Here is a 17,937-nt window from a genome sequence, read left to right as displayed (position 1 = left end):
AAAAAGATATAAGAAAAGCAACAGATTCCAAAATTGACTGACAAGTACATAATAAATGAGTATTTCAGATAAAAGACTTCTACACAAATATACTCAACAAACTTATAGTGGATTATTTACAAGGGCCTATTTCGTTTTAGATGCTAGTATTCTTAAAAAACAAAAGCTTAGCTGCAGTTCCAAACTAGAACTCAGATTCCCTTCCAATCCCCAGCAAAGCACCCTGAAACAGGGTTGGAAAATCCTTGTTCCCTTCCTGTGCCAGGCACACATCTACACCAAAAAGATCCACAGATCCTGCCTGCAAGAAACCCACATATCTATGCAGTGTAATTTGTGCTACCATTAAGAGATCTGTGCAGTCAACATTTTATACCTATAGACATGACACTGGTTAGATACTGAAGAAAATTCTAGGCAGAAGCCAAGGTACTGAAGAAAAAAGTGCTTAGCTTTCGCCAAGTGATTTAAGGGAAAAAACGAGAGCACTTGGCTATCTTTCCCCTTTCTTAACCCACTCTAACCAACCTTCCATTAGCTAAGAGGTGACTGACTTCCTGAGAGGGGGAAAGCTGTTCCTGCTCTTTCTCTGAGGTCAAATGATATGCAAAAGTCCACCTAAATACATTTCCTCCCCCTTACTTTTAAAATGTAGATTATTTTGTAGTGTATAATTCAGTTCACAATCACCCGCAACTTAAGTCCTTTGTAATTCAATCAAGTTTGATTTCTCATAGACAATTCTTAAAGTACACATGAAACGTTTATAAAGAACATTTCTTTGCTACCTTTCTTCCAATTGCTCCATTCTGTTTTTTTGGAGGCGGAGGTTCAAAAATGCGTTGCTGTTGCTGAGGTGGGAGTGTAGAGTATAATGGAATGATTTTAATGTCACCAACTTCAGGGCCCAAATCATCAACCTCACGTTTTATTCTCTTACAGGCTTCATCAATTTCCTACAAAATAAAAGTTTGAGTCTGAAAACTAAACGAATACACACTGAACATTTTAAGTATTTATCACATTCTGAGTTTTATGGGCCATATTTTCAATTTAGTAATAAAAACTGATTTAACAAATTTCATTGGGATTTCCAAAATAATCCAAGAAACTTTGCTGTAGCCAAACAAATACAAACTGCCCTATTGGCATCCCACACCCCTTTTCTTAAGAGTCACTGGATGTTCTAATTCTCAACAAACTGTATTAAAATTGAAAATTCTCATCCAGGAATATTTAATTGTACTCATAACCGTTTTAATTTTTACAATCTAAAAGAAATTGATGTGCTAATAGGTTGGTGCAAAAGTAACCGTGATTTAAAAGGTTTAAAATTGCAAAAACCGCAATTACTTTTGTACCAATCTAACAGATTTTAAAAGAAGCCAATTAGGCTTTAATGTCATATTATCACTAACACAATTATATGGAAGATTTTTTTCATTGTTCCTAATGAGAACACACACCTTTACATCATCAACATATTTAAGAAGTAGGCTAACCCAAATACTTTAGAGTATCTTCAAAAATTTCCCCACCAGAGAAATCTATTTCACAATACATTTGCATTTAAATCCAGGTTTAAAGAGAGAACACCATCAGTATGAGAAAATGTGAAAGACTGAGAGAGGTAGGTGGAGGCTCTCGTGGTTGGCAAAGGGACTTAAAAATCAGGAGAGAGATGTATTTTAAATTTCACTGAAGCATTAATTCAATTAAATTCAGAAGTATATTAAATGATTTGGCAGTCTGTCCAATGAAGGACCCAATCAGAAACTATCCTTATCAACAAATCTTTTATTCAAAACACAGATTTTTTTTACAAAAGGAAAAAACTTTTCAGTTCAATTTATTCCGTATTTCTATTATATCAAACTAGGATAATTTTCCTTGAAATGATTTTAAACCAAAGTACAACTTTTTTAAAGAATACAAAGTTCTTGAATAGTTAAAATTTTGAAATCTTGAAATTTTTTTTGTCATCTATTCCAAATATGTAAGGTCTTAAAAATTGTGACACAGAAAATTACTACTGTATATATCCGAAAATAAGACCTAGCCGGACCATCAGCTCTAACTCATCTTTTGGAGCAAAAATTAATATAAGACCTGATATTATATTATATTATACCGGGTCTTATATAAGACCCGGTATTTACGTATCACATTTATATTATATCATATCATATCATATTATATTATATATGATATTAATTGTATTATATAAGACTCAGTCTTATACTATATTAAAATAAGACCGGGTCTTATATTAATTTTTGCTCCAAAAGACACATTAGAGCTGATGATCCAGACTAGGTCTCATTTTCGGGGAAACACAGTATTAAGGATTTGATGTTAATAGTTCCCTTTGAGACCTAAAATTTCTTAAAGAAAATGAATGAATGTTATTCATTGGAAGAAAAATACAACAAATGAAATAAACTTTTCAGAAAGAAATTGCTTTCAAATGCTGGATCTAGATTAGAATGCCCCCTGCTGGTATGCAAATACAAAATTAGATTTTTTTCTAAAATAAAAATGGAAAACAGCCGTCAATATTCAGAATATTTGCAATTTTGTTAATTTAGTCATATTTGACAGGAAAATAAATGATTAGAAGTCACCAAACATCCAAATTTCACACACAGTACAAGAAAATTAAGTGCCCCAAATTGTACATTTGTAGATTCCAGAATTTTAACAAGGTGATTCCAACTTTACTTGGGACTAGACTATCCAATCTAAGCAGATATGGAGCTAGCTAACAAATCACTACTTCATGGGATACAAAGACATCTCTAAACACCACTTACGTTTTTTATATAAAAACAAGTTTTAAAACTGCAACAAAATTTTCCCTTGAAGTTTACCCACCTTGATAAAGTCAATACTGTCAGTTCAGAAGACCACAAAAACTCATTGACAATCATCAACATAAAGCAACCATCTGCTCAGTCATGAGCAATACTGAGAATTCAGACAGAAGTTCAAGAGTTTCTGGTTTAAGAAGACTGTCAGCTCCAAAAGCATCAAATACGTTAGTAAATTAACATGAACCCTAAAGACACTGAATTCACTACATGTGGAAAAGACATTTTACTCAGTAAAATTAAAGATAAAAGAATGTGTTGCTTAAAGAATGAAGGATTTCAGTCAGGATCTTCAATCAAGTGTGCATTTACAAACAATTGATATTTACAATCATTCTTATCTAATTCAGTAGTGTAGCACCCCTAAGGAATTCATCAGTCCAGATTTTAAGCATTAACATAAAACAACATAAAAAAAATTCTAGAATTCAAGTCTTTCCCGAAGTATCACTAATTAAAAATGATCTCTCCCAAATTAAGTCAGATGATTATAGAAGCACTTTGGTTTAAGTGGTCAAAATGGTAATGGTCTTAAAAATCATTTTAAATTTTCATGAGATAAACTAAATTTTATGGATGCTATTCAAATTTATGAAAGTATGAGTAATGAATTCCCAAAATCTACCATTTAACTGACTAAGTAAAAATAACAGTCACAAACATGAGGAATAATTATTTTACTTATCTTTAAATCACTGCTACTACACACAATCAATAAAACAAAATACATTAAATACTCTGCTACCTTTGCCCGTCTTCAAATTCAAGACTAGTCACCTAAAGGAAACTTAAAAACCTAACAGTACACACACACGAGGTTCACAATTACAGTGACACTTTATCAAAAGACATGTATTTCCCTCTCTAGCACACATTTGAAAACCACAGGCTTACTTCCTTTCCAGTCCCCTGCTATAGGAATAGTTGCCAAAATTTCAAGTATAGGAAGTTAACTCCTAAAAAAGTCTTTCAGGTCCTCACTATGAGGCCATCTGATATTTCTAATAGAATTCTAATATTCTTGGTTATCTGAACATAATAACTATTTTGGTCATTTAAGAAAATATGCTGTATACTTTGGGGGAAGTGAGAAACTATAAAGGCCATACAAAATAAGACAAAATGAATACCTCACTCTACATTACAGTATAAGTACGGTTTTTATGCCATCAAAAAAGCATTTGGAATTCTTGCATACAAAATATATAAAAATTCGTCCATTCAAAATGCATAAAAAGGAGTATCTTCCTTTACCAGTATCAACAGCAACACATCTTATTTCCCAAAAGAACAAATATTATTCTCTACTTGGAATGATTTGGAACCCTCCTAGAGACATGTAGCAATGTCTGCAGACATTTTTCGTTGTCACAACTGGGGGAGGGAGTGTTCTGCATCTAATGGGTAAAGGCTAGAGATGCTAATAAATACCCTACAATGCACAAGGTACCCCACAACAAAGAACTGGCCTACAATGTAAATAGTGTTGAGGTTGAAAAACCTTGCTCTACAGAAAAGAAACTATGGCCAATGGAGCACAAATTATAAATCATACAGACAATATTGAATGGACAAAAAATATCAGCCATCATTTATATCTCTTAACACAGTAACATTTGCTCAAATATTATATGCTAAACATCTCCGTAGACACAAATAAGAGTTCACATGCTAGTGGAGGTAGGAGGTGAGTCCCACAGCACACCTGTGAGAGAAGTACGGCAATTTCCCACCCCACTGTTTAGGGTGGTGTCATTAACGCACCCCAGGGATATTGGCTAAAACATTCCTCTGGAGCAGTGAACTTTAACCCCAAGGAATATAAAAATGACCCGAGAAACTTGTGAAAGATGCAGATTCCTCTATTTTACCCTCAAATTACACCTGTTTCAGCAAGTCTGGAACAGGGCCAAGAACCTGCTTTGTTTTGAAAAACTCTCCCCACCTGAGCAGGCAATCAATCAACTGACCATACTTGAGAAAAAATGTTCTGGAGCAAGTGTCAGATCTTGCACTGCAAAGGGCCAAACTATTTCAGGCTTTGCATCCATATACTCTATTGCATACTGTTTTTATTTACAACCCTTTAAAAATGTAAAAGCAATTCTTAACTAGTGGGCCATACAAAAACTGTAACAGGAGTCAGCACACGTAGCTATTTAAATGTAAATTTACTAAAATTTTATGAAATTAAAATTTAGTCCCTCCTATCACTAGCCACATTTCAAATATACAAAAGCCATGCTAAACAGCAGATAAGAACACTTCCAGCATTGAAGAAAGTTCTATGGACCAGCACACTCTAAAACCTTGCTAACTTAATCCTTAAAAACTTCAGCATTACTTGGAAGCTTGTTAGGAATACACAATCTCAGGCCCCACCTGACTTTTGAATCAGAATCTGCAGGTTTTGTCAAGTGTTCTGCATGTATATTAGTTTTGGAAACACATTCTAGAAAATTCACAAAGCCTAGTAGAGTAAATGACAGGCTCTAAGAAAACCTCTCGTAAAAGGCTTTATAAAAACTTATCCAGACAGCTTTTCCTGAATGTATGTAGCCACTTAAGAATTTCACAGCACACCTATAAACATCTTGTTGGAAACAAGTTTGGAAAATGTTGCACATGAGAATAAAATTCAATCTTAAAATGAGGTAAATTCTAACTAAGAAATTTCAGTGATTCGTTCCAATCCTCACTGAGCATGTGGAAAACCAAAACAAAACGTAAACATTCGCTTTGATGGTGGATGGGCGCCTCAGTTACAGAGCTCACTCACAAGCTAAAAATAACTATGATTACCTGATTTCACAGCAGCTGTGATTCAAATCCATACCTCAGCAAAACTGCAAATTACCATACCACTGACCAACTAGATCTCTACAAAATCAAGACTAAATTGCTAAAACTTGAAATTCTAAAAGCATTTAACATTCTTAGGGTAACTAACTAGAACACAAATATCAATGGTATAAAAAGGTATTCTTAGAGCACACGGATAAAAGGAATTATTATTATCTCATATATAAAGACAATCAGTTTGAAGAAAAACTTTAAATGTTGGGATAAAAAAGTATGCCAAAGGATGAATAATGAAGCAAATAATGACGATACCTCTTGACCAGTTAAGAAAAGTAGAAGATCTCCCTCCTCTTCTTCACACATATGAATCTGGATCACTGTTCGAATTGCTGCTTCAAGATAATCTCTCTCTGGTTCAGGGGTATAAAAGATCTCAACAGGATGTGTACGCCCAGGAATAGTTAAGAGAGGACAATTATCAAAGTAAATCTGGAATTTTCCTGCATCTAGAGTAGCACTCATAACTATAACCTGAAAAGAAAACAGTAAATTATTTGAAGCTGTCTTTAAAGATTCTTATGTGGTCTTAGTTTATAAAATTACATAACATGTAAAAGGGATTGATAGAAGGTATCATTAAGGTGTAGTATGATTACTGCTACATTTATCAAAACACAACCTTACACATGGGGGGGAAACAAAGAAAATGAAAAAAACAAAACCCCCAGTGGCACAGGTATAAACTTTCTCCCTTCTTCCAAATCACCTTTAATAAGCATGACTTCTTTGTAAAAATTCTTAAAATAAATGTGGGTTTCTTTTTTAAAACCTGCAGCTACAAACGACTGTTCAGGTGCAGGGCTGCATGACACTGCAATCACCCTTCTATGTAAATCATACATTATATAACCCACTAAAAATTTACTAAAATAGAAGGCTCCCCCCCCAATAAAACAGTCTATCACAAAATTCTTAATTTCTACTTTGAGTTTCTCCCTAAAACTTCAATAGCTCATAAAGCTTAATAATGGTAGCATTCATATAGTTCTTCAAATATATTCTTTAAAAGCATAATTTAATTTTTGTAAGAAAAACATACTCAGCTATCAACAATTTTTGAGACCCAGATTCTTTCTGCCCAGTGTACAATCCTTCTGTAAATACATATATTAACACTGTACTGCAAAAAGGAGGAACTTCATAAACATTGGGAGACAAAAATGTTAAAACATTTAGTTTTAAGCCCTCATTAACATAGTAACACTGGCCAGGGTACATGTGGTATAACAGAAAAAACAAGACACTAGGCTAAGCAATACATTTCTGAGGAGTGGGTTGTTCTGGGTATAATTATTCCCACACTGCAGCATTATGAATTCTAATGGGTGTATTTTTGTTAGGACAGGGACAAAGATCTGATCCTTAAAGAAGGCCTCTGTACTTAATAGAGTAGGGTGAGCAGCAGGGTTACAAAAATACCACGCTATTAGATTATAAAAAACTGAGTGGATTAGAAATTGAAAAGATTTGGCTTAAAAATACAGTATTAAAAAGTAAAAGTATACCTCAACTCTAAAACAAAGACAGCAAAATAGATTAAGAAAGAAAACCACGAGTATAGGTACTTGTTGGTTGCTCCTTTTACAGTTTATTTTTTATAGTTGATTAGAGTGATGAGCATGTGTTCCCTGTTTTTTTATATGAGGTCTGACAATCAGGTTCGCGAACTCATCCTAGAAAAAGTGCTACATACCTCATTGCTGAATATCACTATGGTCACCTTCAAAGTATTCCCCTTGGGAAGCTACGCACTGACGTCAGCACCTAGTGCACCCTTCACAGCAATTTTGGAACTCTTTTTCTGGAATGGCCATCAGAGCTGTCGTCGTATTACCCTTGATGTCCTGAATGTTATTAAAACGTCTTCCTTTCAATATATCCTTCATCTTCGGGTAAAAAAAGAAGCCATTGGGGGCCAGATCTGGTGAGTAGGGAGGGTGTTCCAATAGTTATTTGTTTACTGGCTTAGAACTCTCTCACAGACAGTGCCCTGGGAGCTGGTGCATTGTCGTGATGCAAGAGCCATGAACTGACAGCGAAAAGTTCAGGTCGTTTTCGTCTAACTTTTCACGCAGCCTTTTCAGCACTTCCAAATAGCAAACTTGGTTAACTGTTTATCCAGCTGGTACAAATTCATAATGAATAATCCTTCTAATATCAAAAAAAGATTACCAACATCGTTTTGACTCTTGATTTGGACCGACTGGAACATTTTTGGGCGTGGAGAACCGGCTGACTTCCATTGTGCACATTGACACTTTGTTTCAGGGTCGTATTTGTACAGCCATGTTTCATCACCAGTGATAACATGGCCCTAAACGTCATCTTGTCTCTCCAAAAGGTCTTGGCAAACTTCGACTCTCCTTTGCTTTTGTTCATCGGTGAGCTCCTTTGGGACCATTTCTGCACACATCTCTCTTATGCCAAGATTTTCATGACTGTTTGTCCATGGATGTTTCCTTGGTCTGCTATGCTTCTCACAGTCAGCCGATGATTTTGACGCAGAATTCGACTACTTTTTGCAATGTTTTTGTCAGTTTCTGCTCATTACTGGCCGTCCTGACCTCTTCTTCATCAGCGATGCATTCTCTCCCTTCAGAAAAACATTTCATCCATTTGTACACTGCCGTTTTCTTCATGGCATTATCCCCATAAACTTGGACTAACATGTCCCTGATTTCACTTCCTCTCTTGCCAAGCTTAACAAGAAATTTAATGTTTGTTCATTGCTCTAATTCAAGTTTAGCCATTCTTGCGACAGCACACAAAAACATGCAACAATAATGAACGCCATTCAGCAAGACACCGCCACACGTCAACACGAACAGCTGTGAGACACTGATATACCAAGGTTATAAAACCTTCCCAAGCTGTTTGTACAGTGCTGCCAATGTAAGCGCACGGTGGCAAGTTTGCGAACTTAACTGTCAGACCTCATATGTACATGTTTAATGAATGAAACAAGTAAAAGAAATTACTTCACCTTTAAATCTGATCTCTGTCTTACGACTTCCTTCAGAACACCCATGAGAATATCTGTAGCCAATGTCCTTTCATGAGCCTCATCAAGAATTATTACACCATAACGTTCCAGGAGGGGATCATTCATAGCTTCACGAAGTAACATCCCATCAGTCATGTACCTATATTCACAAAGAATGTGCTGGTCAAGTTTCATGTAGGAAATTTTAAAATTAAACTTCACGACATAAAAACAAATTGCAAAAACACCAGGTAAGTCAAAATTAAACCTTTGCCCAAATCAAATGTGCTATTATCTCAATAATCTTTTGCAAAATTAAGTTTCAAGAAAAAATTTTAAGAGTATGTATCAAAGAAGCTATGCATTATCAAATCTTGTCAAGTGTGACTGTTAATGCTGAAATGCACTGAGAAAACAAGTCGGATTATGGAATATAATGATCACATGGTTTCACACACATGCCAAAGCAAAATCTGAAGCATACAAATATTCAACCTGCAAAACAAAACTGAAAAATGATTTTAAGTTGCTTTATGACATCATATCACTAAAATGTTCCTACATTCAAATGTACATTTCTTGAAAGGCCCCAGAATTCCCCACTTGAACTAACAACAGGCTCCTGGTTCAAAAAAGCTAAGAGGGTACATGAGTCTACCATCTCTTTCCCCCGCCCCACCCAATTCAATGAAATGATCCTAAAAAAGCACAAAAAGGAATACACTCATGGAAATGAGGAGCAGCATTAGTACTAAAGAAATGCTGACAAATATCTGTGGAAGAGCAAAGCCAGATGACATCAGCTAGATCAAAGAACCAAAGAAGGGAAACCAGGCTAAGGGATGGCTCAGGTTAGCTAATATGGAATCCAGGCACTCAGCTGAAGGGTGGTTTGCAGAACTGTTTCTGTGTCAGCCATCTCCTGTCCATTCCATTCAGGATACTACTGTCACTCATACAAAATAACTATCTGCAACTTATCTTTAGTTTGGCGCCTGGACAAAACAAAGTCAGCCTGCAAATGCTGAAGTCACAGCTCATTCTGTTAAATACAAATCCATGATTTTATTTACAGACTTAAAAGCAGTATAAAATCTGAAGTCATCATTTATGACTTCACTATTTTGGCTCGATTTTTCACAAATTAGTCTAACCTAATCTTTCATGAACCAACTTGATATGTTTAGCTGATGCCATCTGTTGGAGCAGTAAGTTCAGCAAATTGACAGTGTACGAGAAATGAATCCTCTTTATTACACCTGAATACATTTCTGGAATTGACACAGCATTATCTGCAAAACTATTTTATATTAAGACCATGAAAGAAAAGAAGTGCCAATTAAACTATGACTCAGTGCCTTAACGATAGTGCAGCACAGTGCATGAATCAGCTACATTATAGCCTCTCGTTGCTTTGAAATATCTTTGATCTATCTCAGGATATTTGGTAATTTCTCCTGCCTTCAGATGTTAGTACTGACACGAGATAGGCAATCTTTTCGCACATTATCTCAGTAGCAAACACAATCCAGTTTCATCCACTAGTGGGTAACTTTCTTATATTCAATAAAGCTCTTATCTATTGTTTTGCAAGGCAAAAAAGAAATTGGTCACTCTTCCAACAAATATTTTCTTAAATACTATCAAATTTACACCATGCCACTGTTTTCAAGCCTATTCATTTCAATATGAAACCCTAGTGTAACATTTTTGAAGGCATTTTAGTTAGAAAATAAACTCAACACATAGTCCCAACATGTATTACTTATTTGAAGTGCCAATATGTATAGCTAGATCAAGTTCAAGAATTCACAGGCAATGACAACCACCAAACTGCCACTAGTTGTAAGACCCTCAGACTGTAAAACGTATATAAATTTCACATATTAAAAATGTGAGAAAAGTCAGAACTGATAAAGTATCAGACTTCAACTTGAAAACTCCTTAAAACTCATTTTAAAAAGTACCGTCTTTATTTTGATCTTTTTCCTCCTCACATTCATCACACTTCAGACAACCACAGCAGTCGAGGCATTCAAAAGCAGAGCTGACCCAAAAAATCATTCTTTCATATTTTTCTAAAAGGGGAAATGTTACAAATGGCAGATTGTAAATATTGTAAATTAGATTAACGGAACTATTTATTTGCCTTGTTTTATTAACTATGCATATTACATGTATCAAGTTAAATGGTCAACTAAGCCCAAACCCTGCCTTCCAGGTTCCACAGGCTCCTGGATATTCCTCAACACTAATTTGATCATCACCCAGTGATTCAATTCCAGGAAATGCTACAGTTATCTCCTGCATAATCAGTTAATATCAGAAGATTGCCGTTTGTACAATAGTGTCTCAGGAAAAATGACATTTTTACAGTCAGAAAGTCTCTTAAAGATACAATCAAATCAGTTGCTTTTGCAGTAAAGAAAACAGAATATTAGCAGCTAACTTTTCTAGGGTCTCAAAACCTGTAAAATAGCTTACTAACACTAGTATCAGTGTTCCGATTCCAATCAGAAATTTTAAAGGTGGGGCGTAACAATCTGTGTTTTAAAACGCTTTCATGTCATTCTGATGCTTGCTCAAGTGTGAGAAGCACTAGTCCAAATGAAGAGAATCGTAGATTAAGTAACGTAGATGCCTAAGCAGCCAAACCATCCTTGGAGTTAAGTAAAAAAAGCTCAAATTTTCAATTACAACTATTTAATTAATAGAGTAAAATTAACAACAACAACAAAAAGAAACCCAGTGTACTGAGCAGCATCAACTTAGCTTAAGGATTTTTGCAACTGGCGCACACAGGTGGTATAGCACAACTACAAGCCAACCCCAACCCCAACCCCAGTCACCATGAACAACGATGATGTAAACAAAGCATGGTAAAACATCACGTGCTGCAAATGTGTTATTACTACTTGTTTATACTTTTGTTTACATGTATTTATAATTTTTCAAAACATCTCACGTAGTCTGGTTCAAAAAAAAAATTAAAAAGGAAAAAAATCCACAGAAAAGTGAAAAATGTTTCCCAAATGAATGCCAGAAAAAATTTAAAACCATGTCTATGCAGGGAAGCAGTAATCCCCAATAATTTAGTGCTATGCTATTTGGTGCAGGTAGAAACAGAGAGTGAGTGAGTGCGTGTGAGAGAGAGAACACTCGCAAACACGAATGCCTTCCTTAATCCTCATCTTGAACCACATACCCCACCCCCACAAATGCCTGATTGATCAAAGATATTTAAAACAAAACCAAAATACTAAAGTACAAGGATTAAATCATTTAAAGCAATCTTGGGCCGGGTCTGATGCACAATCCAATGTTAAAAAAGTGGTTAATTACTTGTGTAAAATTCAAGGTTTCTTCAAGGCAAAGCAAAGAAACAAATGGAAAACTGGACAAAAATTGCATCTTATATCCAGAATTTTAATTTTGTTAAAAGTGTCTATAAATCACTAAGAAAAAGGCCAACCAACCATAAATAGGCAAAGAATGTGAACAGGTATTAAATTTTGTCAATCCTATAATACTGTACATTTTTTAAAATTTAGCCTCTCTGTCATTGGGATGCATTTTACATAGCACCTTACAAACAACTGTCAACCAGTAGCAATACTTCTGGAAAGATGAGAAAAGCACTAGTCTCAGATTCCAAAAAGAAATACAAATGGCTCATAAATACATGTAAAGATGTTCAATTTCATACAAAAGAAATGCAAATTAAAACCATAATGAGATTCCATTTTTCACTTACAATATTGACAAAGATAAAAGAAGTTGGCATGGGTATGAAAACAGATGCTCATTTGCTCATTCCTTTCTGGTCAAAGTAGATAAAATCTCTATGGAGCACAATGTGGCAAAAGCTAATAAAATTCCAACATACCCTTTGACCCAAACAGTTTCATTTGTAGGAAACTCATTTCACAGATATATACACCTGTGCATGTGTGAAAAAATGTGTGTAGAAGGTTGTAAGAGGGTACTAAGGAGAGCAGCAATTTGTAACCAAACATGCCAATTTGTGTATTCATCAATAGAATTAAACTATGCAGCCACTAAAAATGAGGCAATTTTATAGTTACTGTTCTAGAACAATCTCCAAAATATAATGTAAGTGAATCAGTCATGTCTTGAAACAGCCCTTCTATAAGTTAATTTGTACTGAAATTCCTAGTTATGAAGCGCTATTCTAATACTATTAGGACCTGGTTACCTTTCAAAGTATAGGCTTTATCCTGGCATAACTAAACATGCAAATAAATCAAACCGTGTTTCTAAATAATCCAAAACCTGACTCAGCATGACCCAAAGAAATTCTTGGTATCTGTTTCAAAGAGTATTATAAATGACTGGCATTGTTTAATCTGGGTAATTAGATTTACTACTTTTCCTATTCCCAGGAAAGCTTTACAAATACACACAGATTTACATGGAGATGAAGAATGAGGATGGAAAGGAGTAACCCATACAGTGGTAAAGAACACATCCTTGTTGTAAGACAAGCCTAGGTTCAAGTCTCTGCTTTCTTACTGATGTCTGACCTTGAACAAGTTCAACTTTTCTAATGCTCCACTTGTAAAATGAGAATATGGTGGCTACTGTTTAAACAAAACAAAGCATATAACGCACCTAGTACACCAACTGCCTGGTACTTGGTAAAATATTCAGTACAGACTTTTATACTATGCTCTTAACTTTCACCTAATAAATTGGAATAACCTTACATTCTATAAAACATACTGGTATACAGCCACTTTTCTGTCTGTACCAGTTGGATAAACTTAATTACATTTGACATGAAATGATATTATCAACTCTTAGCACAGAAAAAGAGTTGCATATACGTATCCTAAGTTGTATGCTTCAGAAAAGCTTGAAAAACTATCAACACACACATACACACAAACACACACACTCATCAAATGGGTGAGACAACTGTAAAAGAGGGAAAGGGGTCTGGAATTCCAGAAAAGCAACAACACCTGTGTTTGGAGTTTAAACCCCACCTTAAGAACTAGACATTTTAGTGCATAATGGAACTCCAAAGGGCCCACCCATACATATTCAGGGAAATGGTGTTGGTCTTACATTAATGATTGATGAATGTACAGATTTTAATTAAAAATAAAATAGTTAAAGTTGGTATAAATTTTCTATTCACACTAAGTTTTTAGATTTATCCACTACAATCCAATCAAGTCACCTGAGTGCCTCTACTAAAGAAAAGCTACCTACATTAAAATGCATACACAAACAGGTTTGTGTGTAGTAATTCAAAATTATAATAGATCAAGACTTCTGAAAGAGACTATGACGAAAACAAATATTTATTCACTTTTATTTTCTCTACCATGTAACACATTTTTTTTTATAGCCCCTATCAGTAAAATAGTGTATGAATGACAACAGTAAGGAACAGTAGTACAAAGCTAAAACAGCTTTCACTTATCAGGAGCTATTTAGAAGACAGAGCTATATATAGTATAGTGATTTTTTAAAACCGCTCTTCTCACTACTAAATATGGTGACACTGAACACCCTAACCATCCTTCACAATGCCAACACTATGATGGGTGATTACCAAAAAGCAAACAATTTTCAAACACGCTCACGGTGAATGCTATTATACTTATTCAATAACTACAGATAAGTCGTCAAATTACCTTCCTCCATCAAAACAACGTCTTCCAATATCAGTTACTTCTGTATGCCATGGGTACAAAAAAAAAGATCTACTCTAAGTATATATAATATCACTTTAAAATGAAATCATTTACCTTATTAAGTGATCTAGCTATTTTTAGATTCATCGTTAATTTAAGAAAGTCCTCTGTGTGTGTCCAAAATGGCTAGCACTGTTATTTCCCAATTTATATAGTTCTATGAAATTAAGACAATTTCACAAGCCTGACCTATGTGAACACAGCAGTTTAAAAAAACGGAAAACATTTTGTAGTTTAATATTACGATCTGCAAAAGCGGAGTTTATGTATAATCCCTTGCACAATCCAAGTTTTAGAATACTATATACTATACTATACTATACTATTCTATTCTATACTATACTATACTATATATACTATACTATACTGGGTCTTGTATTAATTTTTGCTCCAAAAGACGCATTAGAGCTGATTGTCCGGCTAGGTCTTATTTTCGGGGAAACACGGTAGATGTAAACAGTCACGTGGAAAGACATCATGCATAGATTATTTTGAAATCGGAGTCTACGATGTTTTAATGCATTCCTAATACCAAAAAAAAAAAAGTGAGCAAAAGGAAAGCAGACAAAATATCTAACCAGATTTGTAGTATGTGTAGCCTCATGGTTCTTACCTGAAATGCTTAAGATCAGCAGCCAAAGCATACAGCTTTATTTCTGTAAACGGCTAAGATTTGGTTATGTTTTAGTTAGATGTCTAATCGAGCAAAAAAATGCTTAAGAAATTAACAGAACAAAAGGCAACTAAATCATTATTTTCAAAATACACTGCCCATTCCTCAAATTTTCAGTTTTGAAGGAAATGTTCTAACATCCTTACAGCAGTTTACAGAAAGCTAGGATGAATGTGTAGGCTCCATTTTATACTTTTTAAGATGTTGGCACTGTAAAAAGGAGACTTCTATAACTAATACCTTGCACATGCTTAAGTATGAACACAAAGGACAAATGTAATAATATAGGCAGACCTTCAGGAAATCAAGTTAGCTTTCTATGAATTAACAAAAGCCAATACAATTCTAAGTCTGGAGTGACAACAGTGATTTTTTTTTTAGTCTTTCTAACAGGAACTGCCTAAGTGGTAAACAACCACATTTATTCTTTATGCCTAACCCTTTCTAAATAAATACCCAGTAAAACTGTCTTTAACTTCAGAGCTACACTTGAATTAGAACAAAGCCTACCATAACAGATGTTCAATAAATTCGTTTATAATTAATGTTTGTATAATTAATGATCTTTAAAGTACCAGACCTGTTTCCACATCTTAAAAGAACACTTGGATTCATTAATTCATTTCATAGTGACAAGTAATGTCAAGGTTTAATTTAAGTTAAAACCCCCAAATTGTAATTCAATTGCTGTGTTAAAAGGAACTTCATTACTTGGCTTTATAAGCCCCTATCTAATTAACTGGGATAACTGAGTTAACTGGTTAATAAGATCCAATAATTTCTCAAACTGGAAATCTATCAGCAGCAGCAGGAGTAGCAATGTTGACTTAGCACTTGCTGGGTGACAAGAATTACTCTAAGGGCTGTATACAAATTAACATACTTGATCTCAGAACAACCCTATACAATAGTTGTTACCGTGTTTCCTCAAAAATAAGACCTAGCCAGACCATCAGCTCTAATGCATCTTTCGGAGCAAACATTAATATAAGACCAGGTATTATACATTTGTTCCAAAAGACACATTAGAGCTGATGGTCCAGCTAGGTCTTATTTTTGGGGAAACATGGTACGTAGCACTGCCTGACATACAGAAGGTACTCAAGTTAACTGAATGACTAAGCATTACTTGTGTAAATTACTAGGTTCCCTCAATATCAAAATAGATCAGTAATTTTGCATGGCATGTAGGGGTGAAAAACCAAAAGGAAAAATCACCTAACGGTGAAATTAGCTATTAAATCAATAACTTCAAATATTGTTTTTCCATAAGTTCAAGATTATCAAACTGTTTTATTCTTTAAAGAATTATCAGCTCCCTCAAAAAAAAAAAATATTTCTTAAAATTTGTTACTACTCCAACTACAAAGTGCTTCTTAAAATCCACTGCAAAAGTATACCAACCTCTTCTTCCTTATATTAATTAAGATTTTCTCACTGACTGGTCACAAATTTGGCAACATATCTTTCACTGACTGGTCTGCTCTTCGTTAGCTACCATATTTTTTTTTTTGTTTTTTCATAATTTCCATTCCAAGATGGCAAAACGAACACTTCAGAAAAAAAGATGGGAGAACAAAAACACAACAAACGAAATGAAAACAACCTTTTAGCAGCGTAGTCAAATTGTCAAATTAACTTGTCTACTGAGACTGGATAGCTATTTAAGGCTAGTCTAACAGAGCGTGCACTAATTTATACTAGATCCAATCCTCTGTAAATGGCACAATATTATTAGGTTGTTGCAAAAGTAATTGTGGTTTTTGCAATCAACCTAATAGACCTAGAACCTAAATTTATGTATATGTATCTCAAACATTGAAGAAACTATCTTTGGACCCTTAATCTGTGTAGAGATGACTTAAACTAATTTAGCTCAAGTACTCTCAAACTTATTTAAATGGTGTTTATTTACAGTCAATAATGAATCAAAAAGGATATGATTAAATTCTGAGTCCCACAGACAGTTCACAAGTTAGTCCTTTTTACCTCCTTCTATGGTGAAAAACTGAAGACCTCTGGCTACACAATGGATACATAAGCATTTGAAATTTACAAATGAAAACAGCTAATGGAGGGTACTGATAGTTATCTGATGTATTCAGTCTCCCTACCAATTAACTACTATGTAGCTGATCTTTATTAAGGCCTTAGCTGTTTTTAACATGTGTTCCCAAGACATGAGTTGATAGATGACTATACAAAATATATCTAGGGATTCATAAAACACTGGTTTCAATGGAGCATTCCTATTTGTCAAATTACCACTAGCCCCATACTATTAAATAGGATTTAACACTGCTTTAAGACAACACTAGGTTAGCTTCTACCGTGTTTCCCCGAAAATAAGACCTAGTTGGACCATCAGCTCTAATGTGTCTTTTGGAGCAAAAATTGATAGAATACCCAGTCTTATTTTAACATAAAACCGGGTATGATATAATATAACATAATACCAAGTATAACATAACACCGGGTATAATATAATATAATATAATATATGACATGACAGAACATAATACCGGATCTCATATAAGACCGGGTCTTAAATTAATTTTTGCTCCAAAAGACGCATTAGAGCTGATGGTCCGGCTAGGTCTTATTTTCAGGGAAACACGGTAGCTCTTCAGAAGAGTCTAGAAGGCATCCCAATAACCTTACCCTGTCTACAGTAAGATTTTTTTTTTTTAGTTTAATGATAGCCTCTGGAAACCACGCCATTAAAAAATTACAATGCCAAAAATACTTTCACTTTGAGCTATCAAATCTATTTGTTAGTTGCTACTCCCTAGTAACTAAACCAAAATCTTTCATAAACATACA

General features: G+C 34.6%; 1 protein-coding gene across 1 annotated transcript in view; it reads right to left on the bottom strand.

Moving 5' to 3' along the window:
* DHX15 (DEAH-box helicase 15) overlaps positions 1-17,937 on the bottom strand; it is a 51,097-nt gene that overhangs the window by 18,863 nt on the left and 14,297 nt on the right. The window contains exons 4-6 of the mRNA XM_033105963.1: positions 8,716-8,875; positions 5,985-6,203; positions 789-956 (exon numbers count right to left, since the gene is read on the bottom strand). Of these exons, the coding sequence (XP_032961854.1) occupies positions 789-956; positions 5,985-6,203; positions 8,716-8,875 (547 nt within the window). The remainder of the gene's footprint in view (positions 1-788; positions 957-5,984; positions 6,204-8,715; positions 8,876-17,937) is intronic.

Source organism: Rhinolophus ferrumequinum, chromosome 5 (genome assembly GCF_004115265.2).
Source record: "Rhinolophus ferrumequinum isolate MPI-CBG mRhiFer1 chromosome 5, mRhiFer1_v1.p, whole genome shotgun sequence".
Classification (NCBI taxonomy): Eukaryota; Metazoa; Chordata; class Mammalia; order Chiroptera; family Rhinolophidae; genus Rhinolophus; species Rhinolophus ferrumequinum.
This window is presented reverse-complemented; position numbering and strand designations above follow the sequence as displayed.